General features: G+C 35.4%; 1 protein-coding gene across 5 annotated transcripts in view; it reads left to right on the top strand.

Annotated features, from left to right (window-relative positions):
- The window catches only part of PTPRK (protein tyrosine phosphatase receptor type K), a 559,501-nt gene that overhangs the window by 183,955 nt on the left and 348,982 nt on the right, over window positions 1-26,564 (top strand). For all 5 annotated transcript variants that reach the window (XM_054556726.2, XM_054556728.2, XM_024247798.3 and 2 more), the window contains 1 exon segment: window positions 17,067-17,338. In XM_054556726.2, coding sequence (XP_054412701.1) covers window positions 17,067-17,338 — 272 coding nt within the window.

Here is a 26,564-nt window from a genome sequence, read left to right as displayed (position 1 = left end):
TGTGTTTAGTTGGGGTCAAGAGGTGAATATGCTTCAGATAACCTGAATTAGTTACATGGGCTTGTTAGCGCAAGATTAAATGGCTTTGATTTAACTGCCGATAGAGTCTGTTATGGGTTCCTGGAAGTCACCCAAATTGTTAATCACTATTGAAATAACATATTGGTAAAAAATAAGAAAATTTATAATTGTAAAAGTTAGCTGTGTAAGTTAGAAGGTTAGAATGAGTTTCATTTCCCTTGTCCTCTGTAGTATTTTAGTGAAAAAAGGTTTGTAATCAGATTGCTACATTCCATGCTCCATAATAAAATACAGAGCAGCATTATTTTGATAAAGTAAATTTACTCTGTTATATTTTATTTATAAAATATTTAAGATTTTTTGAATGCTTTTCAAAAGCAAAAAACATAATAGCATTATGGGATTTATATATGTAAATGCATATGTAGATGATTTACAAATGTGTTTGTCGCATCTTTGCTGGGATGTCTCAACAAAATTAATGCCTCCCTTTCATTAGATAGTATTTGTTATTTTTGTTTATGGCAGTTTTTCCTATATTTGGTGTATCTCTTGCCTCATGAGTTTTTATGGCCCCAGAAAGAAGTAAAACACTCACCTTTTCAGCCATCCTTAACTAGGACATCAACAGGTGACCAAATCACAATTCAGAATACCTATAAGAACATTGATTAGGAAGCTATTGAGTAGGAGGAGGCATCATAAAGATTTCCTTCTGCAGAGAGGGGAAGCATAGACTTCCAGGGGCAGCAAAGCACAGGACCCAGCCTGAGTGTTGGGAGAATGTTGTCTGCACCCAGCAGTAGGTCTCCACTGGTGGATATACTTGGGTTATTATTTGGGCTTCCTAATGTTTTTTAATACTTTTTTTCTGGTTGTTTTTGTTGAAAGTGATACAGTGGATTCTGCTCTTTACATTGAAGAACTTGAACTGATCTTTCTCCCAGCCTTGATCTCCATCCAGTGTACCATGGCTCAGGGAATGGCACTGCTATATATTTGGGTGTAGTAACAAGAAATATAGTTATATATTCTGGATACCTGTCTCTTGTATATATTATGCATCACCAATTTTGCTGTTTTTACCTCCTGTATACATCTTGATTGGCTGCTTCACATCACCTCCATCATCTATTACTATAATTAAAAACATTTTTCCTCTATTGACTGCCGCAGCTGCTATGTTCCTGGTCTCCCATACCTATTTTGCTGACCACCCTATCACTCATATGTTTTATACATTGTGGCCAGAGTTATTTGCCAAAATGAAAATCTGACTTATGATAGCAACCTTCATCTCATTCAGCTTAAATCTTTTCTGTGTTTAACTATAACATTTAAGATAAAGACAAAACTGCTTATCTTTGCCTTCAAGTCCTGCTTGGTCTGTTTACTTCTTTCATCTCCATTGTCATCTTCCCCATTTTCTCCTCTGCAGCCAAACTTTCAGTCTCTTTTGTTCATTATACTTGGCCCTCTTCTAGTTCCTTTGCACAAGTGGTTTATTTTTGCCTGAAATGATCTTCCTAATAACTCTCTTTCATTCTTCAGGTCACAGCTCAGACATCACCTTTTCAGAGACTTTCTCACCTTCCTGATGAGGTCATATCTCCCCATTACATGATTTCATAGCCAGACTGTCTTGTGTAGAGGTCATCACAGTTTCACTTGACACACATTTTGTTGATGCTTTGATTACTCGTGTGATGCTGCATCCATGCAGAAGAAGCCCCATGAAGGAAAAGTACTGAAATGGTATCTGTTAGAGTACTTCAGATTCATCCTCATGGGTTTTCAGTGCAATTTAAACAATATTTACATCACATGATCCTTTTGCCAATAAACTTCTTGTTCACTTTGATAGGTGGCATAATATAGGAGCTAAGGAAGATAAGTTTAATGTTAGATTCAAATTGAGATCTGAGCAGGTTACTTAACCCTTCTCCACTTCACGTTTTCCTGTACAATATTTAGCACTTTACATATTCAGTAACTTTCTCACTGGAGGATTGGGTGAATTAAATATTTTTACTGTCTTAAGCTATTCTTTTTAATTATTTATATGCCAGTAAGTCACCATGAGCACTTCCATTGATGGAGTATCAGCTTTCCATAGATCACTACACAGAAAGGCCTAATAAGAGGTAATAGCCCTTAAGAAGTTTACTGCTGAGCTTGGAAAATTCTACACATTCTAACAAATACAAAGTGGGCAATGTAAATTTGTTTATTAACTAAAAAGTTGTATAATCAGACATAAGAGCTTATGAAGAAGGTAGGAATAAAAGTTCTTAGGGGAGAAAAGAGAATACAAGCTTTGCAAGAAGAAGGGGCACACCAGGCAAAAATGCTTATTTTATTATTATTATGAACCATGAACTGTTAATGAGCTATGAGTTCATGCTGGTGGTTCATGGCAAGTTAGCATGGCAAGGTTTTTATGGACCAAGTTTGTGAGGATTTTTGAGCGCCAGATGGAATGTATGATTCTTACTTGTGCTTGAGCATGCAGTTAATTGCTTCAACCAATAGAATTGTGTTACTGGTGAATGTGTGTCACCATCACTGAAGCAATCACTACTAGTTCATGGTGTTTGCAGAGTTTAATCACTGCTTGTAGGATCATTGTAAAGGAAAAGAAGTTTTTGTTTATTTGTTTGTTTAGTTACGGAAACAGTTCTTAGGGGGATACTTGATAATATTGTAGTTAGAAAATGTTTGAGATATATTCTTGCTTATGGTTATTGTCAAGGGAGAGAAATTTGATCTTGTCTGTATGCTTGAGTTGCATCCATTTGGATTATGAATGTTAATGAAAACCTGAAAGTATATCACAATAGTAGATTGAACGATGTGACAGTGAAATTTTTGAAACTATTGAGTTTCTTCTTCCCTCCTTTAAGAGAAAAATTACCTCCGGTTTTCCCAGTGCCTTGTGGTGGGGGAAGGACACCTGTGCTTGATTGTTGGTCTGAGATCTAACTGTTACTTGTTTCGGCTGTTATTTTTTATTTTCGTTTCTACAGTACACCCCAGAGGGAAGCTTTAAAAAATTAGTGTGGGAACTAAAACTCTACAATTTCTCAATGTTTGTGTTTACCCATTGAGCCTTAAGTTAGCAGTTATGAAAACATTAAAGTACAATTTTCAGTTGCTCTCAGGGCAAAAAAAAAAAAAAAAAAAAACAAAAAAAAAACGCTGTTGGAATGGAGGTCACTTGCATCATGCAGCTTTTCTGGTTATGTTTAAAAGGAATGTTTTGTTGAAGAAACATCTTTGGGTGATTGTATTTGCTAAGACAAAGTTGAATTAATTGTATGCTACAATCAGAGAAGTATTTGCTTGCTCTTCCTTTCCTCACTGTTGGTCAATGTGGCATTTCATAATTGACCAGATGTCTTTTGGCTATTTTTTAAATTTTGTTTTTCAAAATAATTGCATTGCTAGCACTGGAAGTAGAATAGACTATCCCAGAGACCTGGGATATGATTTAATATTATACTTTGCTCAATTATTGGGTACCACTAATTCCATTAAAGCTGCCTTAAGTTAACATAGACTCAGGGGACTTTACAAGGGTTTCAGGTTTTTTTTAAAGTATATATTTTCTACCAAAACCTTGAGCTATAGTTGATGATCTTGTGACCAAAAGCAACAGTCTCAAAATTTGAGGAGATGACACCATTGGCTTTTACTTTTTTATATCCTAGGATCTCAGTTTCTTTTATTATATTTGTATGGTTTATGAAGCTACTGGTGAGATGAAAAATAAAATAACCCTATTTTCTCTACCACCCTGTTTTCCTCTCTTTTCTCTCATCTTCCCAGAACTTAATATTTTAAAGTGTAAGCACTTATTTCATCTCTTTTTCCTTGTACTACTTGAGCTCTTTTCTTCATTTTGCTATGCCCAGTCTCTTTTTTTTTTTTTGTTATCATTCCCTTTTGCTTTTATTTTCCTTTTCTTGTCTTAGAACCTCTAAGGCAGAACTGTTTCAAACAAGCAGACCGATTTTTGGTTTAGGTGATAGTACTTTGTAAATAAAAAAATGAAAAGATGTTTTTCCTTTGACAGTTCCTACTTCTGTAATCCTCGCAACAATCCTCTCAAACAGTGCTTTTATTATATCTAAGACATTTATCTGTTCCAGGCCTCAGATTTTCATCAGTAAAATGGTAGAGAGGAGACATGGTGGAAAGTGACAGAATGTGGCTGTTAATTTAGGCCTCTGGCTTCAGAGCCTGAATTCTTAACCATTTCTTTTGTTTGTTTGTTTTTTGTTTTTGAGACAGCGTCTCACTCTGTCACCCAGGCTGAAGTGCAGTGGCATGGCTTTGGCTCACTGCAACCTCCGCCTCCCGGGTTCAAGCGATTCTCCTGCCTCAGCCTCCCGAGTAGCTGGGATTACAGGTGCCTACCACCACGCCCAGCTAATTTTTGTATTTTTAGTAGACACAGGGTTTCACCATGTTGGCCAGGCTGGTCTTGAACTCCTGACCTCGTGAACAGTCCTCCTCAGCCCCCAAAGTCCTGGAATTACAGGCGTGAGCCACCGCGCCCGGCCTTAACCATTTCATAAACAGGAATATGCTTTTATTTGGGTGATGGGGGAGATTATATTTTTCCTTCCTTTTGAATATTTCATGAAGTGTCTTTTATTGTATTAAGAACTTTAGTGGACTTAAAGTTTAATAAAGGAAGAAACTTCTTTGGTGGCCAGTTGAACTGCCCCGTGACCTGATTATCCTTGTTCCTGAGAACTGAGTTGAAAAACTTTGTTCAATCTGAATTCTTCTCTAATTGATCATTACTTGCCATTTACTTACTCAGGAGCAGTGACCATTGTTACAGTTATAAAATTGAATAGTTATAATTGTTATTAGTTTTGAGTCACAGTAAGGTCTAGTTGTTCTTCATGTACTTCTTGTACTAAAAGTACTTTAGTTCTTCTAGGTTATGTTGTCTGAAAGGTGGGAACTTTCAGAATAATAGACTAGTTGAGTTGGAAGGAAACTTACGTCATTCAGTACAGCTACAGGCATACCTTGTTTTATTGTGCTTTGCCTCATTGTACTTTGCAGATATTGCATGTTTTACAAATTGAACATTTTGGAAATTCTCACAGTATTTCATTTTGTGTAACAAAATGTAACATTTTGGTAATTCTCACAATATTTCATACTTTATTATTATTAATTATATCTGTTATGGTGATCTGTGATCAGTGATCTTTGATGTTACTGTTGTAATTTTTTCATGCACCACAAACAGCTCCCGTATAAGATGGTGAGCTTAATTGATAAATGTTGTACATATTCTGACTGTTCCACCTACCGGCTGTTTCCGTCTTTCTTCCTCTCCTCAGCTCTCCCTGTTCTCTGAGACACAACAATATTGAAATTAAGCCAATTAATAACCCTACGGTGGCCCTTTAATGATCAACTTAAAGGAATAACTGCAGGTCTCTCACTTTAAATCAAAAGCTAAAAATGATTAAGCTTAGTGAGGAAGGCATATCAAAGCTGAGATAGGCCGATAGCTGGGCCTCTTGTGCCTGTTAGCCAAGTTGCGAATGCAAAGGAAAAGTTCTTGAAGGAAATCGGAGGTGCGACTCCAGTGAACACCCAGATGATAAGAAAGTGAAACAGCCTTATTGCTGACATGGAGAAAGTTTTAGTAGTCTGAATAGATTAAACCAGCCACAGCATTCCCTTAAGCCAAAGCCTAATCCAGAGCAAGGCCCTCAACATTGAGGCAAGACCCTCTACTAGCAAAAAGATAACAACTTGCTGAAGGCTCAGATGATTGTTAGCATTTTTTTTTTTTTAGCAATAAACTATTCTAAAATTAAGGTATATATTTTATTTACCTTATATACCTTTTTTTAGACATGATGCTATTGCACACTTAATAGACTACAGTATTGTATAAACATAACTTTAATATGCAGTGGGAAACAAAAAATAAAAATTTCATACCTTCAGACATAATGTGACTACCGAGTAGAATGTTTTGACTTTGAGAATATTCATTTACATGGAAATCATAGATGTGTTGTGCACTCATTCTTTTTAGACCTTCAGTTCTGGTCTTTAATGTTTAACAGTATTGAAGTATATCCAGACAATATGTGGGAATTGTTAGCATGATTTTTAGTCTTCAGGCAGTTTCCAGGGAATACAGGCCACACTACCTTCTCTTACCTTTAATTGTTCATTTCAATCTTGGATCTTTTGAAAAGGTGAGTGATGATTACAAAATTGGCCACAGGACAAAGACTTTATTGCCTTTTGGGTCATGTAACGGATTATTTTCTCTTAAGTTCCTTTTCTTTTTAGCAGCTACTTCTCAAAACTTTTCACTACTATGTAACATAAAAGCTATGCAGGTGGGATAGCTGTAGGAGAGTGCCATGATTTCAGAAATTGGAAAAATCTTAAAACAAGAGTTCTTAAACTTAGATCTATGAGTCCTTTGAAATTGTTGGTGAAGTAAGTGTGTGTGTTTCTTGGAGTGGGCGTTGAGGCAACAATACTTTAAATTTACTTCAGATTTCAAAGAAAGAGGGAGAGAGGGAGGGTTAGAGAGGAATAGGAAGGATAGGAATGAGAAAGAGGCCTGACTCACATTGGGATGAAAGGGATAGGCAGAGTTGTGAAGGGAAGGGTTAAGAAAGGTTATGAAGGTTAAGTGCCATTAAGTTGGAAGTTTTTAAGTGTACCGCCCTTTAACATTGTCATCTCATTTTTAAACTTCGAAAGTATTCTCTTCATACATTTTCTAGTTTTATTTTCTTTACTGTTTGGTGGAAGAAGGAATGAGTATGTCTAAAGGAACAAGTATTGAGGACCCGTCTATTCCTCTTGTCAGTGTGCCTTCGCACATCATGGAGGTAGTCTCATTTAGTCCGCACACTGGACCTCAGTGGGGTGGGCACTTCAAGATGAGGAAACAAGACAGAGAGGGGTTAAATTATTTGCCCAGGATAGACAAGTAAATAGATGTGTAGGAAGTAGGGAAAATTGGAGTCCTGGAAGGTACTGGAAAGGAAATCAAAACCTATTATAAAATTAGCCACTTTTAAATAGGAAACAGATGGCACTAATCCTTTTAACAATTTATGACATAGGTTTCCTATGTCATAAAGATGAAACTGGAAATTTTGTTCGTCAAAGTAATGGCCAAGTACTTGCTTTTTGTCTCCCTAAGATGTAGTAGGGGAAGGGCATTAAACTATAGAACAATGCTTGGCCAGGTTTCTAAATCTTAATGTGTAGCGCAGCGGGTAAATTCCATGAGGACACCCACTTCCTAAGAAGGAGAAATGTGCTACTTTCTACTGAAACTTTCATTTTAGTTTTTTTGTGTTGCCTGAAGGTTTTTAGAAGCTATTATATGAAATCCATACATTTTTCTATTTTCAAATGTAAACTGGCTACCTAGAACAAATACAAAGCACTTCCTCAGAGATCAACAGAAATTTTGTCCTTCGGACTGTGAAGAAAACAGGTTTATATTTTTACAAGGCAATGGGAGGGACATGTTAGGGAGACTAAAGTTGTTGGAAGTAGACTCCTGCAAAGATGCAAATTCAGTTCATTGGTTTTGGAGTTTGGGGGACAAGTTTACTTTTTCTAACTTTTTCTGACATTTTGTAATATTTGCCTCATACTGTCTTAGAAACAAACTGTGTGATGTAGGGGATAGACTTCATTAGAAGAGAAGCATCCATCTTAAGAAATAATAGAATGTAAAAGCTCGAAGAATTAAAAATAGACTGTACAAAAAGTGATGGCACTGATGTCCATCTACCCAAATTAATGGAATATTTTAGGGTTATTCTCAAGATTGAAAATTTTGCTTATTACCGTTTCAAATTTTACCCCTTTTTTTTTCTCTTTGACTATCTTTGAAAAAAAAAGATACGTAAAAAAATATTTTTGCTTACCTTCAGTGGAGCTTGCCAAGTTTACAGGTTACACAGTCCCTCTGTTAGGGGCTGGCGAGGCCAAAGAGGTTTCTAATCTTAAAAAGCTTGCATTAGGGTTTTAGGGATGCACAGACAGTTATGGTATATTTTGTACATAAAAGAGCATTATGTAAGTGCTATGGGAATGCAGGGCAGGAAACACAAATAGATAGTTGTCCGACTTTTTTTATAAAACATCCAACTTCAAACTGAATACGCCAGACCTTGTTCTAGATTTTTGGATGAACAACATACATGAAATCCCAACTTTTCATGGAGTTTTTCAATTAAGTAAACAAATAAATTCAGTAAGTGGAAAGTGCTATAAAGGAAATAATAAAAAGTGATATGTTAGAAAGAACCCTGGAAGGAACTACTTTATTTAACAGACCTAGGAATGCTTCACCAATAGATGAATGATGAAAATCAGCCAGCTGAAGACAGAGCATTTCAAACAGAGGAAGGTCCAGTGCGTGGAGACTAAGACAAGCATAAGCTTAGTTTTTTTGTTTGTTTGTTTTGTTTTTTCAGAAAAAAGCCCATTGTATCTGAAACATCTTATGTAAGGGAAGAGAGGTGTAAGAAATAATGTTGGAGAGGAAGGCAGGCACCAGATCATATTGAAGCTGAGGGGTGGGGCTAAAGAGTTTGGATTTTATTCTCAATGCAATGTGAGTATGAGAAAGATTTAAAAAAATTAACCTGGCTGTGTATCAGAAACGATTGTAGGGCTGCTAGCATGGAAATCATAAAACTTGCTAGGATTCCATTCTATTTGTCCTCCTGAGAGGTAATATGAGTTTGGTAAAACTAGTGAATATGAAGAGACACGAATGGATTGAGGAGAGAGCTTGAAAGTAGAAACAATGAGAATTGCTAGTTAATTAAAAGAGGGAAGTGAAGGAAGGGGAAAAATCAAACTGATTCCTAGTTTGATTATTGAGTCCTTAGTTTTAATAATTGGTTATATTTGTTGCCACTTAGATGAAAAAAAATGGTGGTGGGAGAAGAGGCTTGAAAAAAGGAAATGAAAAGATGAAAGATATGAAAAGGAGGGTAATGGCATTGCCTTCAGCACAAAGGTAATAGCAATAGAAGTACTTAGAGAGATTAATTTTATAACAAAGAAAAAAAATATCCCAGATGGGCTGAGACCCAAATCATGATTTCACTTGTGACTCTTCTTTTTACTTAGAGATCCTGATTATTGCTTCTTAAGCTGTCTGGGAATGAAGCAATATTATTGTATAGTGTCTTTAGTTTTTTTACACCAACAGTTTCTGGCATGTTCTTCGTTACTACTGGGAAAATCTCACTCAATGCCAAGAGCTAGCTGTTTTGCACAGTGCGTTGGTGCTTTGTTAGCTATTCAAGATGGTCTTCAGAACACATAAAAATACTTTTCTTATGAGGATAGAATATTCCTTAGTCCTCTGTACTCTTCTGCTCATACATAACAATCTGATTCTCTGATGGTGGGAGACTAGTGTGGAAGAAAGCCCTTTGTGATGGTTAATTTTAGGTGTCAGTTAGACTCAGCGATAGGGTGCCCGGATATTAGGTTAAACATTATTTCTAGGGATGTGTGTGTGTGTGTGGGGGGGGTGTTTCTGGATGTGACTAACATTTGAAATGATACACTGAGTAAAGCAGATAGCCCTCCCCAATGTGGGTGGGCCTCATCCAATCGCTTGAAGTACTGAGTTGAATAAGGAGTAAGAATTCCCCCTGTGTATGACTGTTTGCAAGCTGGGACATCAGTCTCCTGCCTTTGGACTTGGACTCAGATTGGAACTTACACCAATGGCTCTCCTGGTTATTGGACTCAGACTTGGACTTGAACTGGAATTTATACCATTGACTCTCCTGTTTCTCAGGCCTTTGGGCTCGGATTGGAATTATACCATCAGCTCTCCTGTCCTGAGTCTGGACTTCTCAGCTTCCACAATCATATGAGCCTATTCCTTATAATATTGTGTGTGTGTGTGTGTGTGTGTGTGTGTGTGTGTTTATCTATATATTCCTTTTCTCTGGAGAACCCTGACTAATATATCCTTTGTACTAGGGTAGAAAATTTCAACTTTTTTCATCTTCATTCTTCAGACATCCAACACTCTGGTGAAGGATTTTGTTTTCTAACTGATTTTATAGAGTACGTCTTTATACCCTGCAGAGACTGAATGAGTGAAGTAGACTCAACATAAATAAAAGCGCTAATAATGTTGTCATTAGAGCAGAGCGATAAAAAAGATTTATGTATATTAAAATATAGGGTTATTTACCTGTGATCCCAAGATCTCTGTAGACCCTTATACTCTTTCAGATGATCCATGAGGTCAAAATTGTTTATCAGTAACACTGAGATATAGTTTTCCTTTTTTCTCTTTCATTTTCTCATGAATGAATAGAAGAATTTCCCAGAGGTTACATGATGTATGATACTACAACAGATTGAAAGATGAAGTAAAAATGAGAATCTAATTGTCTTCTATTGAGACAGATACTAAAGAGATTTGTAAAAAGTAAAACAATGCTTATTACTTCTTACTATCTTTTTTTGTTTATTTTGGGAAATGGTTATTTTTCATGAAAATACAGTAAATTATGAGATCATTGCTAATCTTAAATTATTATTTTTGAAATTTTTCCATTTTATTTTCTAATATGGTCAATACTGATATAACTCAGAAACAAAAGCTGCTTGATATCCTTAATATCACAAGCATAAAGGGGTCCTGAGACTAAAACATTTGAGAACCTTTTTTCTAATAGAAGGTTTCTTATATATACCAGCGTGACTCTGACAAATACATTAAACATGTACTTCCAAACATTATACTCTTTCATTAAATCCTTATGTTTGGAAGCAGCATAAACTAGTTTCATTTGTTTTTCTTTTTGTTGTTGTTTTGACATTTTCTGGTAATTTATCTCACATAGAGCTAGTGCTGCCTCAATTGTTCATGTTATTAACTAGTGTCTTTGTCTCCTCATTCAATTAGTAATCTAACTAATCAAGTAACAAGTGTTTATTAGACTTCAGCTGCATGCAAAGCCCTTGTTAGATAGGGTGCCAGTTATCAATTTATTGCCCCGGAGCTTAAAATTTGTCCTTCATTACCTGCTCTGTGATAGTAGCACTTGACCCTTTAAGCAGTTCTGCTTTACAGCTGGCACAGTGTTAAGCTTTATCAGTAGAGGGCACTGGAGAGACACTTAAGAAAGAGGTATCATCTATTCTTGGTTGAATTGTGATCTTAAGTTTGTTTTTTTCTTGGTGGTACTGCACAGTGGACACAGCTGTGTGCATGTAGCAGACATAGTCCCTCAGTGAGCTTGTAGCACCAAACCTGTCCTGGTGACCACCTTGCTGTGGCACACACATACCCCAGGCCTCATGCCACTCTGCTGCAGGGAGAATGTGTCCTGTTTCCCTTGCTTCCCTAGAGCAGGACCGGCTCTGGCCTGAGTGACCCAGCAGGCTTTATCATCCCGTGAGCTGCAACTGCACCTTCTTTAAGGAAATCTGATTCTCAGCAACCTCCCCTGTCTATATTGGTTTCTTTCTTGGGTACTTTGATTATTCTTTAAGGTTTTCTTCACAGCTTTAAAGTTTCTACCTTCTTATAGGTAGTAATTCTTTATATTACATTTTCACTGTTAAATTTACTCTGTGGCTTCTCTCTTCTGATTGGACTCTGAGTAAGTCAGGTGCTTTCTAAGAGAACATGATTACCCTTCTGAGGTTGACAGATGATATCCCAGTAAATCATTTAAAATTGACCCAAAAGCAGTGTATAACTGGGGGCCAGAATCAGACATTTAGAAACTGTGAGACAGTTTGAGGAAAGAAAACTGGTATGATGTGTGGTGAAAATAGTGAGGGGTCTGTCAGACTGGAGAAGGTGGTTTGTGAAGAGAAGTGGGAGGTAAAATGACCAGTTACTTTGGGATAAGATCATGGAAAGTTGTGAATACTAAGCAAAGAAATTGAAATTTTGCTTTTATAGGGCACATTCAACAGATTTTGAATAAGAACGGACAATACAAATATGTTAGTGTACTAAAGTATACCAACACATACATATATAAAGGAGTTTTAGAGGAAAGTATGGAAATCTATTTATCATTAATTATTTTCTTTGCTATTAATCCAATTTCCCATGTAAATACCTTATTCATAGAAGTGTAGCTTAAAGATAAAAAATAATTAATGTATAAAATCCATCAGGCATTACATATTCATCTATATACTAGATTATGTTATTTTCCTTGGCCATTCTTTTTAGTAAAAACTGTCATTTGTTTTAAGTCTTCTCTGCCTTTCTCTTTTTTAATGAATTGGAATAAGAAGTACTCAATTTTTATATTGTGTTTTTTGAAATATTTAATTATTTATAGGATCCTATTTGTATCCTATAAATACAAATAGGATTTATTTTTAAAAGATTAAAAAAAAACCGGCTTGTGTTTATTTACTAAGTATTTATCATTATTCATTTGATTTTCCTCTTGTAAGATAGTATTCATGTAGTCTCTGTTTTAATAAAAAAGTGCAAATCTAATTCTTATTCATTATAGAACTCTCAGAAACTGTACATATGCAAAAACTTTTTTGAAAACCTAGAAGACAATTACAGCCCACCAGATAATATACCGTTAAAATTTTGCTACATATTTTTCCAGTCATATGTACAAGTGTATGTGTGTGCATATGTGAATATACACACATTTACACAGATATAATTATTTAACACAAATATTTATTTCTCATAAGTGGGTTTAATATTTTATAACCTGCATATTTTACTTAACATATTGTAAATATCTTCCATAAAATGTTTTAAAATAATATTATTCTTAATGACTGCATTATTGTTCATTAAATTGATTTGCCATAATTTTGCAAATTACTGATTATTGAATATTGAGAATACTTAATTTTTCTCCATTTTAAATAGTGTAATGAGTTAGGCATCTTTTAAAGCTGTATCTTTTATACATACCTGATGGTTTATCTAGTATACATTTGTAGACATGGAATTCCCAGATCAGAAAGTATGTATCTCTTTTTTTTAAATATACTTTAAGTTCTGAGATACATATGCAGAATGTGCAGGTTTGTTATATAAGTATACCTGTGCCATGGTGGTTTGCTGCAATCATCAACCCATCATCTACATTAGGTATTTCTCCTTATATTCTCCCTCCCCTTGCCTCCCAACAGGCCCTGCTGTGTGATGTTCCCCTCTCTGTGTCCATGTGTTCTCATTGTTCAGTTCCCACTTATGAGTGAGAAAATGTGGTGTTTGGTTTTCTGTTCTTGTGATAGTTTGCTGAGAATTATGGTTTTCAACTTCATCCATGTCCCTGCAAAGGACATGAACTCATCCTTTTTTATGGCTGCACAGTATTCCATGGTGTATATGTGCCACATTTTCTTTATCCAGTCTACCATCGATGGGCATTTGGGTTGGTTCCAAGTCTTTGCTATTGTGAATAGTGCTGCAGTAAACATATGTGTGCCTGTGTCTTTGTAGCAGAATGATTTATAATCCTTTGGGTATATACGTAGTAATGGGGTTGCCAGGTCAAATGGTATTTCTAGTTCTAGATCCTTGAGGAATCGCCACACTGTCTTCCACAATGGTTGAACTAATTTACACTCCCACCAACAGTGTAAAAACATTCCTATTTCTTCACATCCTCTCCAGCATCTGTTTTTTCTTGACTTTTTAATGATCACCATTCTAAGTGGCATGAGGTGGTATTTCATTGTGGTTTTGACTTGCATTTCTCTAATGACCAGTCATGATGACCTTTTTTTTCATATGTTTGTTGGCAGCATAAACGTCTTCTTTTGAAAAGTGTCTGTTCATATCCTTCACCAACTTTTTGATGGGTTTGTTTTTTTCTTGTAAACTTGTTTAAATTCCTTGTAGATTCTGAATATTAGTCCCTTGTCAAATGGATAGATTGTAAAAATTTTTTCCCATTCTGTAGGTTGCCTGTTCACTCTGATGGTAGTTTCTTTTGCTGTGCAGAAGCTCTTTAGTTTAATTAGATCCCATTTGTCAATTTTGGGTTTTGTTGCAATTGCTTTTGGTGTTTTATTCATGAATATCTCTTAAAGGTCTTTGATGTCAAATTGCTGTCTACAAAGGTTGCACTTAAAACAAACAAACAAAAAGCATATATAGTTTTCTCTGTCTTGAATGATATATTTGAGAACTATTGATCAAGAGACTGTAAGGAATATTTGTAAGGCCACTTTAAAGAAGTTTTAATTAAAAGCTAGTACATTGTATGTGTGGGAACATAGATGTTTTATTAAGCCTTGAGATAACTAAACTCTTGTTAGAAATCTGAGGAATTAGTTAGCTGGTAACAGAACAATCGTAAATAAGTTTAAATTATAACATAAAGTATGAGAGAAGTACATATTGTATAATTTCCCAAGTGTAAGGATTGGGAGCCAGTTATTCTGGGAGACTACAGAAGTAATTTTTAGATGTTGATAAGAATAGCACAGTATCTTCTGTGTTTGGGATGATGGAAGGGAATCTTGTTTCAGACAGGCAGCTCCCTCCCTAGTGCCTACTGGGTAAATTGCCATTATATCAAGTCAGTAGGCAGAAGGATTTAGATGGCTTTTTGGTGCTAGTGCTTGCTTCTTCCTTTCTGGAACTGTGCAATAAATGCATTATTATTCCAGAGCACTCAGAGAATGTGGCAGTAGTCAGGCATTATTGAAAGAGGGCCATTTAGCAGAAACACTCTATAGAGATGAATTATCAACACTATTTTTCTTTATTATTTAACTTGCTTGAAATGTTGAAATAGTGTAGACAAGCTTTTATTTTGTGACTTTTGTCTTCCTAGTGATGAAATTGATAATGCATACAAATGAATATGCTTTGCCCATCCTGTTTCCTTAATAAGAAAAATAATTATTGTAGCTTAAGAGTACAACTGACTGAAAATTCATAAATGGTCTTTATAGTAAATATCATGCTATATAATTAAAATGTGACACAAAGCATATTTTTACTCCAAAGTTTATTTTATAATAGGAGAAAATGACTATTAGAAAGCCAATAAGTCATTTAGAGATTACTACTTTAAAGTTGACATTCAGAAGCCATAATTGATACAGACCTCTAAAAATAATTTAAATGTACTACTGCCATAATATTCCACTGGGGGAGGTGGAACTGTTATAGTAGTGGAGAAATAGGCTACAGGTTTGTGAAGATGCTGAGGCCTGGTAACAAACACTAAGTAACTTATCCAAGATCTCAGGGCTGGTCCTCGTTGAAAGGAATAGTTGGTCTGCTATGCAGTGGTGAATCTGAAAGACATCTTGCCAAATCAACAATTGACTTCAGAATGTGAATATAATAAAGAATGGAAACATCCTGCTTCTATAAATTGGGTTGGGATCCAGGATATCCTGTATAAAAATAAAGACATAATTTCTCCAAAATACACACAGACAGTTTATTCTATTAATGTGCCGTCTGTGAGACTCAGAAAGAAAGAAAGAGAAAAAAAAAAAAGAATCCTAGCTTACAAGAGAAGATGATAACTAGGAAAAAGAAGTGAACAATAATATCAGCCACTATCACTATGCTCTGTTTATTCTGTACTTCGATTATACTGGAGTGTTACAGAAATCTTCCCAAAAGCTCTCAACCAGAGGGTACCTACCACTCAGTGGCAATTGGTCATGTTTGAAATTTGGCTTCTCAAATAGTTGACACCATCCTCTCTGCCATGATTTGCATGTGTTGTTGAGGGTTAATTGAACAAGTTAGACTAGTAGTTATTGAGTGTTTAATGTGTCATGGGTACAAATTTTGAGGAGGGAATGCAGAAGATTGATTACTTTTACATGTTGTCAGGAAGAAAGGGTCAAGTGCAACTCTTATAACACTGAGTTCTGTAACACTACATCTGTTATATTTTGGTTAAAATTACATGCTAGCAAAGAAAAAAGATATTTTACAATAAAATTTGTGTTCCATCTTCTGTGTAATAAATAGGCATATTTGCATTTTTGTGATATGTGTCTTTGTTAAAATCCACAATGACGTGAGAACAATTGGTTGTTTTACTGGAGAGTTTTCTGGGACTAAAAGCAGCAGCCCGTTGTTCAAGTCTCATTTTTGTACTTAGTCCCTGTGTAGCCTTTGTCTGCAATGGAAAGTCTATATGTGAGCTATAAGAGTGGGACTCTTTATGTCCTGTGCCTTCCCATGATAGATAACCAATGAACACTTACTAAGTCAAAGGGAATGGAGTAGATTGGTGATTTTAAACTGGGTTTCTTGTAGCTCTACAAGAGTTTAGGAACTATTACAGAACTGGGGCCAGTAGGAGTGGTGATTAGCTGACACCTTAGTGGGAGACTCCAAGTGGGGAAATCTGCTGTGTCCTGATCCTCAGCTTTAGCCATTTTTAACTTTAGCCCTCATACTGACACTACAAAGTGTCCTCATTCCTTGAACTGAGGTTCAAAGTTAGTATGTTACAAATGATCACATAACTTGTATAAATGATGATCTTCCAACATGAAATTAGAAATGGTTCCATTGTTTGCACTCTGAGCACATCTCCCTGCAATAATATTCTGGATAGTGAAAAATAAAGGTGTACCCTTTATGTAAACCAGGCCAATAATGTATTGCTTTTGTGTATGTGTGTGTATATATGTATTATATTAAAAGACTTGTGTCCAGTAATATTAGAGATTTAGAGTGAGATCTGGATTTGAAACCAGCTTTGAGTGTTACTAATTGTGCCTCAATTTCCTAATTTGTAAAATAGGATAATAACAGGTTGTTGTGTAGACTAAATGAATTAATACATAATGTGTACTTTGAAGACTGTCTGTTACCTAGTAAGAATTTAGTTCATCTACTTATTTGATTGATGTGTTTCTATGGCTGTGTTCTGGAAAACAGTCTTTTTAACTTAAATTTAATGTTCAGAATGGATTGGCATATTTTTATTGTTATATGTTCCCTTTGCTTACATATCTCTTTAGCATTATTATTTGTAATGTCATTTCAGGTTCGTATATGATAGTGGACTCTTCAGATCACGACCCTGGAGAAAAAGCCAGACTTCAGCTGCCTACAATGAAGGAGAATGACACTCACTGCATTGATTTCAGTTACCTATTATATAGCCAGAAAGGACTGAATCCTGGCACTTTGAACATATTAGTTAGGGTGAATAAAGGACCTCTTGCCAATCCAATTTGGAATGTGACTGGATTCACGGGTAGAGATTGGCTTCGGGCCGAGCTAGCAGTGAGCACCTTTTGGCCCAATGAATATCAGGTAATCATCTGTACTTTTCTGGTATATGTTTTGATGTCATCAGATCTCACTATATGTGTAATACATAGATGTAAATATGCATCTCATGGTAATGAGAGATTGCCCTCTTGCCTCCCCCACCCCCATTGTTGGGGAAGTGTCATCCATAGATATAAATATGCATCCCATGGTAATGAGAGATTGCCCCTCTTTCTTCCCCACCCTGTCGATGAGGAAGTGTTTGGAGACATTGGCACAAAATCTTCAAACTAGAGAAAATATTTCTACATGTTAAAAATATCAAGTTTAGGTCCAAAATTTGTTGGTGGTTTGACAAAGAGCTACTTATTGACAGATTCTTTCCTACAGCTTTGTTCAGGAAGAAATAGCCTTTTTGAGTTTATTGTAATCTTCAGACTGGACTGATTTACCGACTTTTTGAAAGTAACATTTGGGAAATAAACGTGATATAGAGTTTCATGAACTATGTTAAGGGGGAGGCATTTTCATTAATTATTTTAATTTTGATTAATTAATTGAATAAATTAAATGACATATAAAAATAAGCCAAAAAAAGATAAATTATTCACAAAGCTTTGGATGTTTATTTCAGAAATGATTCATTGAATTATGATTAAATCAGACAACCAATAGTGTCAGTACCTACTTTATGTTTCTGTGAGTGAGTTTATATGCTCTTAACAAAAAACAGGTTCATTTACTAGTTTGGAGAGTTTGTTCAGTAACCCTCACTATGAAGTTCCATCCCTGGATACTGTTATTTCTTTAAAAGGTCAATTTTGTGTTAGACCTTGAGATTTAAACTTTTAAAGGACTTGTTTATTTGTAGCTTATTATAAAGCCTAATGAGAATACATTTATGTAAAAGTATATTTTATGATGGTCAGCAAGCAATATATAAACTAATAGTTTTATTTCTGCCTTTGAAAAATGAATTATTTCTTTAAGTTAGGTTTGTCTTTATTCTTGAAGGGGAAAAAAAGGAATGCTTTGCTTTAATTGCTTTGTCTTGAGTTGAGTTTTCTGTTTTATTAAAAGCATCCTACATTGTAGGCATGGTTCCACAGGTAAGATTTTCAGTTCAAGGTTGTATGTTTATTGAGTTTTCAGTGGATTTTCATTGGGTACTAGTTGATTCTATTATTCCGGAGCATAAGGATGTTTCTCTTCAGTCGGGGAGAGCCATCTGCTTTTTCAGGGTCCACAGCCCCAGGAGGGCTGCATATATGATATGGTAGGTAGGTAGATGGGAGTGTGTGAAACTAATGCTAGAGCACTTGTTGCAAGATCAGTGGGCTCAACTCTGACAAAAGTGGGTTGATGGCTGCCATCGCCAGGTCACTCTCACAATGCATTATCATTGTACTGATTTCATGAGAATCTGTCATAAGAGCTTAACGTAGCACTGGAAAGAAGTTCTGATTCAACACAGTCAGCCTCCACAAAACAAATTAAAACCCCCAGTAAAAATTAATCTAGCAAACTCATTAAAAATGTGGGTTTTGAAGTCAGATTGCCTGTATTCAACCCTGTTCACAACTTGTCTCCTGTGTAGATAGTTCTTTAAGGAATCAGACTGTCAGTTGTACTTTAAAACAACAACAATAACAACATAGAAGTAACTGTTGATAAATCCAGCAAGTAATATATCTATGATATATTTCTTTTTCCTCATAACTAAGAAATAACATACATGTAGTTATTTTTTCCAAGTTGTTAAAGATCTATCTTTGAATCGTTGATGTTAATAACATTTTCTCATGGCACAGATTACTGTGGTGTTAATTCTACTGTTAAGTTACAGTAATTTGAACTGCATTAATAATTCTTTGTTCAGTCTCATTTTGCGTGACAAAACCCCCTTCGTTATATGTGCTTGTGGTGTATTTAAGCAAGAAGAACAAAAGGTGCCTGGGTGAGTTCCAGCCTGGCCAGTGACATCATTTTGGAGATGTTTTGTCAGATAAAATGATGACTAAATAAATATATGGAACCTATGGGTAAATGTCTCATTGTTGGAGATTAAAATTTGAGCCATAGATAATTTCTTAAGTGATTATTTTGCTCTCACATCTTTTTCCTGAACCTGCAAAACTTAATCAATGAGAGCAAACAACAGAGTACTTTTTATTCATGTGCTTAGTGCTCAGTAAATTACTTGGTTGATGTTTTCATCAATTTAATCATTTAGATTATTAGTTGTACCTGTACGTTTGTTATTAGAAACAACCAACATAACATAAACTATATTTATGTGCTTTCTTTCTCTTGGAAAGTAACATGAAAAACATTAAATCTCCCATACATTTTGACAGGTTTCAAAGTCAAATCAATACCTGTCAAGTGTTTGGTAAGTGCTGGTTTGCTGGCAAAACATGGTAGAATTTTTTGATTGGTGTTTTAGGTGCTGATGTCTCTATATTTAAAGAGAAACTCAACTGCTTTAAATACCAGATATTGGAGGCCAGTTTTGAGATTCCATCAGGTTCTTAAAGAATATCCCCATTTTCTTTTATTTTGAAAGCATGACATTCTTTTCAAGATTTTTATTTATTGTAACATCTACTGTTAGACACATACTGTGAGGTCACATCATGCTAACTCCTGGGGATACACAGGCAAAGTCCCTTTTCTCATGAAGTTCGCAGTCTAGCTTTGCACTGTAGAAGATAAAAATGTAAATCAGATGTTTGCTCTGCTCTTAAGGAGGCTAGTCCAGATGGGAAATGTGAGATATACATAGATATAACTTGAAATACCATAGCGATGGTTAAATGACATAAGAGAGGTAAATATAAAATGCAGTGGGGAAAGCAAAAACAAAAGATAGTTTAGTTTCTAAAGTAATTTGAAGTAGAAATGAGACTAGAATCCTTTTCTGTAGATTCCTCTATTCCTAGATTCTTTCCACTGTACTGTGTATTTTTCTTAAATCACGCTTACTTAGAGCCAGCAAATGTAAAGTTTGCTTTTTGACATAATCATTGCAGTGATCCACTAACATATAAGGAACAAACTGTTTTTCACCTATGTGTTCAGAACAATCGATGCCTTTTCAGCTTACTATACTAATTATAGAAATTATCGTATTACATTTGTTTTATTTGCTATGATTGAAAGATGCTATTCTACGTATTTTATAGGCCACAAATAAGTACTGTAGATTCTTAAATTGATTGCTAAATAGGAGTAAATAGGGAAAATCCGCAAATCCTTAGGTGCCATCTCCATGATAAATTTCAGCTGAAGATCAGCATACCTCTAAAAGCGTAATTTTCTCCACTCTGGAAATCTGACCTGTCTTGTATTCATAAAACTAAGTTCTGCTTTGGGATTAAATCCATTACTTTCTTACTGAGCAGTAAGGTTGTTACTAAATGAGGCAGGCAGACGTATGTAACTTGCAAAACTATTAGTGGAAACCTAATCTGCTGTTTTCCATTAACTGGGTGCACATCATTAATCACAAAAATGATGCGTGATGAAAACTGAAGGGGTTTATCCAGAAATTGGAATGTGATAATATAGCAGAAAGTGCCTTTTTCTCCCCCAATACATGGAGAAACAAACACAAATTTTGCAATGCATTTTCTTCTTAACATTTTCCATTGGTTTGAAAAAAAAATGTAAGAATTGACAGGCATGAGATTTTCTGTTTTTGTCTCCTAAGAAGGGGTTATATTAATGTATATTATATTGATATTTTGTCAGTAGAAAAATTGTTGTACTCCAGAGATTCCACTGGCTTTGGATCTGAAAAGATTGGGGCTTAAACCAAGTGACAGTTTTTACTTGAATAAAAAGCCTCTAAAAGATTGATCTTCAGGCACAGTGGCCTGTGTAAGAAGAACATACTCATGAACCATCCATGCAAAGAGTAAAAATAGGGGATGTCCCTCCTCTGTCATAGCTCTCAGAACTCTTCCAATTTTTTGGCTGATCTGCATTCATCCATATAGAGACCCACTTTAGAAAAGCAAGCAGCAGGATTTTTTTTCTCTAGTTATATCATATAGAGGTAACTTCCTGCATAAGCATTGTAAGTGACTCTGCTCATGATCTTGTATAGCAGTGTTGCGGATATTGTTTGTTGTCTATTTATTAGTTATTCTCCTAGCTTTCTTCCATAGTGGCAGGAGTTCCAACCAGCTTACTTGCTTTCCCAGCTTCTTTGTAGGTAAGGATGGCTATATGTGACACAGTTCTGGTCAATTAGGTAGGAAGGATAGTCTGCCAGGAAATTTCTGGGAAAGATGTTCCTCCCTGATAATAAAGAGAGTGTTGTTGTATGAGAACATGGCTCTTGGTGCCATTGTGGTCATTTTGTACCTGCGAGGAAGGAAATAGCTGACAAACTGAGGGTGACAGAAGAAGGCATTCAAGGAGCCTGGGTCCTATTCTCAAAATTAATAATAATAATAATAATAATAAAAACTATTATTTAAAGAATTTTTAGATGACTGTTCTCCTGTGCAGCCAAAAGCATTGTTATACATCATGTTGTGTCTTAAGCTTTCAAGCAATACTACCTATCAGCACATACTGTTTGTGGATGTCACATATAAGACATATGGCAGAATTAAAAAAAAATATATATCTACCAATGAATGAAGCAGTTTTTCTTTTTCAATCTAGTTGGAGAGAGAAGATGTAAACAGGGCTGTAAGACAGTGGATCACTGACTAAAGGGGCTAGAAAGGAAGGAAGGAAAGATGATCTCTTGGGTATCTACTGTGAGTGGGATACTAGGCTGGATACTTTCATGTTTGTCATCTTTTATTTGTATTAATATTTGAACGTGTGCTAAGTAAATGTTTCTTACCTTCATGCACAGTTGAAGTTGTGCTTATTTAGTGGTGGAGCAATATTATTTCCTATTTTTTGTCTTTAGTAAAATAGTATGATTTTTATGAGTTTGGTCTTTAGCTGTATCAGTGACTTCTGAAGTTAGCCACAACTAGATAGACTTATTTTAGTTACGGCAACAGGATTTACCTAACATGGTCATTGTGGCTTATTTTTACACGGGCAAAATACCTTTTATTTGATAGGCTATTAACAAAGCGTCTTTGCTGCTGCTTTTTGATCTTAACGATTCTCTTTGTTGCAAACAGAGTACCCCAAATGGGTTGCAAAGGCCCTCATATTATTATAGTCATTGTTTTCTTAAAACTTAGAACCCTGAAATTAGCCAGGCGTGGTGGCGGGTGCCTGTAATCCCAGCTACTCGGGAGGCTGAGGCAGGAGAATCGCTTGAACCAGGAAGCGGAGGTTGCAGTGAGTGGAGATGCGCCACTGCACTCCAGCCTGGGCGACAGTATGAGACTCTGTCTCAAATTTAAAAAAGAAAAAAAAAAAAGGCTTAGAACCCTGTGAAGGTGACTTCTCTCTGGTTCCTGATGGTGATTTGCTTTTATTACAAAATGTCTGCTCTACTTTGACTTTAAAAAGTTGTTGTTGATTCATTGATGAAACTTATGGTTGTGTAAATAAATTTTAACAGATGAACAAAAGAGCCCTGCTAGTTAACAGAACAATTAATGTAAATCTGTGACAAGCCTCTTTTCATTCTGCTCAGTCATACCTGCTTTTATGTAGGGTGGTGGGAGCTGCCACAGTACCCTTCATTGTTTCTTTTGAGAAATATTTCCATAAATTAGTTCAATTCCCTTTCAGTAACTGATTGAAAAATAATGAGCGGTCAGGAGAAATAAGCATTGTTTGTTCAATGCATGATTTTTTCTTACTTAGGAGTTTGTTTTATCTAAGGGGAATGAGGAAGACAGATGCTAAAAGGAGCAGTGGAAGAGATGCCAGTTCTTTGCTTATGTTCTCAACTAGCACTCACTTTGGTTTGCTGAATCTGAAAAAATACATTTCTGATTTCTTGTTTTGCATACTTCTTTATTAATTATTTAGCGTACATTGATCAGGCAGATAAATGTGAGAACCATTTCCTTCTAATCAGTTTAATGATGTTTCTGAAATGCTATACCATTTCATATAATACAGGACAAATAGATCACAATTTAAAATTATTTTTTTCTTCAATTATGTTGTCTGCGGACTTTGATAGTTAATTGGAATTGGTCTAGTTTTTAGGGCTTTCCAGTTTTTGAACAACTTGAATTTCTCTGTGAACTCTGTCCATTTTCATTTCAAAGACTGATTTTTCTTCACTTCAGTGTGTATATAATATGTGAACAAAATATTGGTGTTATAAGGGACAAACAAAAATGAATGTTTTTTATCTAAAATTTAACTTGTACTGTGGTGATTTCAGTTTCAATTCTTAGAAAACAAATACATTTTTCGTTTGAGAGAATGTGGGAAGAAGGAAATATACAGCAAATGTCACACATTTGTAGTCTTTTCAATGTTATTATTCTTTACATAATATTACATAGAATCTAATTATTCTGTTGTTAGTGGGGTTGGAATATAAACAAAAACAAACTTTGGACACTAAATTTTACTGATATAATCTAGTGGACAATTTATAGTTAATTTTAGCTGTCTTGATTTTCAAAAGGTGTTCTTAAAACTGTCATTATAAAACTAGCTACTACATGTTATTTCTGCATTTAGTTATAAATAATCATTGCACACACCACTGGAATTCCCTTATGAGAATTAGATTCTTAATATTCTTTGAATGATCTGTTAAAAAATCATTCTTCTCAGCCCTCTAGAAGCAGTAAATCAATTCTCATTTTATGTTTAAAAATAAGGTCTATAGTCAAATTTATACCAAGTAATAATTCAATAAAATAATAAAGAATGAAAAATGTCTAGTACCTAGAGACAAAGGTTGGTTCAAGCTTAAATATCTTTAGATCCTGGCATTTTGCAACAACATCACAAATATAATAATTAGAAACAGATACCATAGTTCTCTGGGCTTATATTTATTAAAAGACACTTTTGGTTTGGTTGTAAACTTTAGTAATATAAGGCTTACAAAGAGATGAAGTCAGTTTTGCTCCATAAATACCAGGATGAATTTCTGTGTTTTGTTTTTGGTTGTTGTTTCTTTGTTTATTTATTTATTTTTCTTTCATTTAACCCCTCTTTCTATGTCTTGCGGGGATGGAGTGAGACTCATTGTAAGCAGAACAATAAAGAGAACCAAATAATTGTTTTTCTGGTATGTATATTAGACATTGTGACATGATGTGTGAGAATTAGAAGTAGAAGGTCTCCTTTTTTTTTTAATGGTGGTGGAGAAAAAAGTAGAGGCCATTTTGTATATTGGGTAAAGGTTTGGATTAGTTGTCATTTGACCTGTGCTTAATATCCATTATCACATGTTCATGTCCATTCTGTCAAGGCCTCGTTGCTCATTGAGTGACTATGTTGTGGGACTTCTTGAGTTTCAGTCCCTGCAATATGGGATGATAGCTAGTCTACTGTGATTTATTAGGTTCACAAAGTTGTCTATTTAAAGCTCTTATTTAAAAATAACAGACACCAGCTAGAGCTAGTTAAGTAGAAAAGAGACAGAATTGAAAAGATTTGGGTATCACTCATAGCATTTAAGGGAAGTGGAATTCCCAGCCTGAAGAAGGCATAGGACCCAATTAGATCTGAAGAAAACAGAAACACTTTCTCTCTGAAGGACTGCTGTACTGACTTACTTATTTTATCCATTTGGTGAGTGGTTATTGAGCAACCTAATCCATGCCAGGCACCCTTCTGGGTGCTGGGGTTGGACAGTGTTGAATAAGTCTCAATGTTCCTGTAGTCCCAGGAATTCTACTCTAGGGGTCAGAGCCAGTGGGGGAGAAAATCCGGATAAATAAATGAGAAAAAGATTAGAATACAATAAGTGCTAAAGAAATAATTAAAATTTTAAAAATATGAGAGCAGAAGTCTTAGAAACTGCATTAGACCAGGTGCTCTAGGAAGAACTGTCACCTGGAGATCTGAATGACAAAAACGAACTAGGCATGCAGAGATCAGGGGAAATATGTTAGAGACAGAAAAAAACCAAGGACCTAAATATGGAAGGAAATTCACATTGCAGAGGGACAGAGACAGATACAGAGGTCAAAAGTTACCTTTTTCAGGATGAGATGGGTAGATTCCAGTTATGTGAGCTTTGCAGTCTGAGGAAAGAATCCTAATGCTTTCAGATAATTTTTATCAAGGGACACTATTTACTCATTCTTAGTCTCATCTTGTACGTGCTTCCCATTTGTATTTTTCTTTAGTCTTTTTTACTGTTTACTCACAGCTCTGATTGTGTCTGGTCTTGATAACGGTAATTTCCTATTTTCTCTCACCTTAAAATCTATTATAAGTCAATTACTTGTTGGGGGATACTAATTTGCTGATATTGAGCTCCTCAGATTTTGCCAGTGTTTCTTTTAAAGTCAAAACACTCAGCCTTTACTTGAGGTCCTTCATCATTTAGCCTCAGGCAACTACTCCAATCTTTCTACCATTCTTTTTTTTAGGATGTAATATATGTATATCCTGAAATGGCTTTGTTTCTTCCTTTTCATTGTCCAAGTTCTGTTTGTCCTTTAAGACCCAACTTTATGTCCCCTTCTACCACGTAGCCTTTGCTTAATACCTCCTCACTCAGTGGTCTCTCCCTTCTCCTTGGATGTGTGTTGCCTGCATTGCTCATTAGACATTTTGCTTGTTATATGTATTTCAGGTATTTTTCCTCCAATAGTATTATAGGCCCTCTTTTAAAAAGGTCAGGGTATCCCATAAAGGCAATATAACAATTAGGTGCTTTGTATTTCAGAAAGCAATTGTACAAATTTAAAAAAAATCATCCTCACAATAGCACTATGGGGTCACTGGGAAAAGTACAACTATTTTTATTTTAGAGATAAGGGCTGAGAGAGGATAAGTGACTTGCTTTAGGTCTTGTTTCTAGTGAGAATAGAGCTAGCTCTCCTCTCTCTTGTGAAATTCTAGTCCCCCTCTCCTGTGCCAGGCTGTATATTGGTGATGATTTTCCAGTCTTGGTGTCAAAAGACAATTGGCTTGCTGATTAAGTATTCAGTGATGGTACAAGAGTAAAGTTAGAATTATTTTGTATCCATACACTTTCTCAGGGGACTTATTCTTTAATATTATTTGTTAATGTTTCTTTAAAAACACTGAATGGTTTCATGGGTTGCGTATCCAAGAATTGATTGGATGAAGCTGAATACTTCATGGAATGCTCAGAACTTTGGTGAACTGAAGTTTAATTCATTTCCACAAC

This window comes from Pongo abelii, chromosome 5 (assembly GCF_028885655.2).
Source record: "Pongo abelii isolate AG06213 chromosome 5, NHGRI_mPonAbe1-v2.0_pri, whole genome shotgun sequence".
Taxonomy (NCBI): domain Eukaryota; kingdom Metazoa; phylum Chordata; class Mammalia; order Primates; family Hominidae; genus Pongo; species Pongo abelii.
This window is presented reverse-complemented; position numbering and strand designations above follow the sequence as displayed.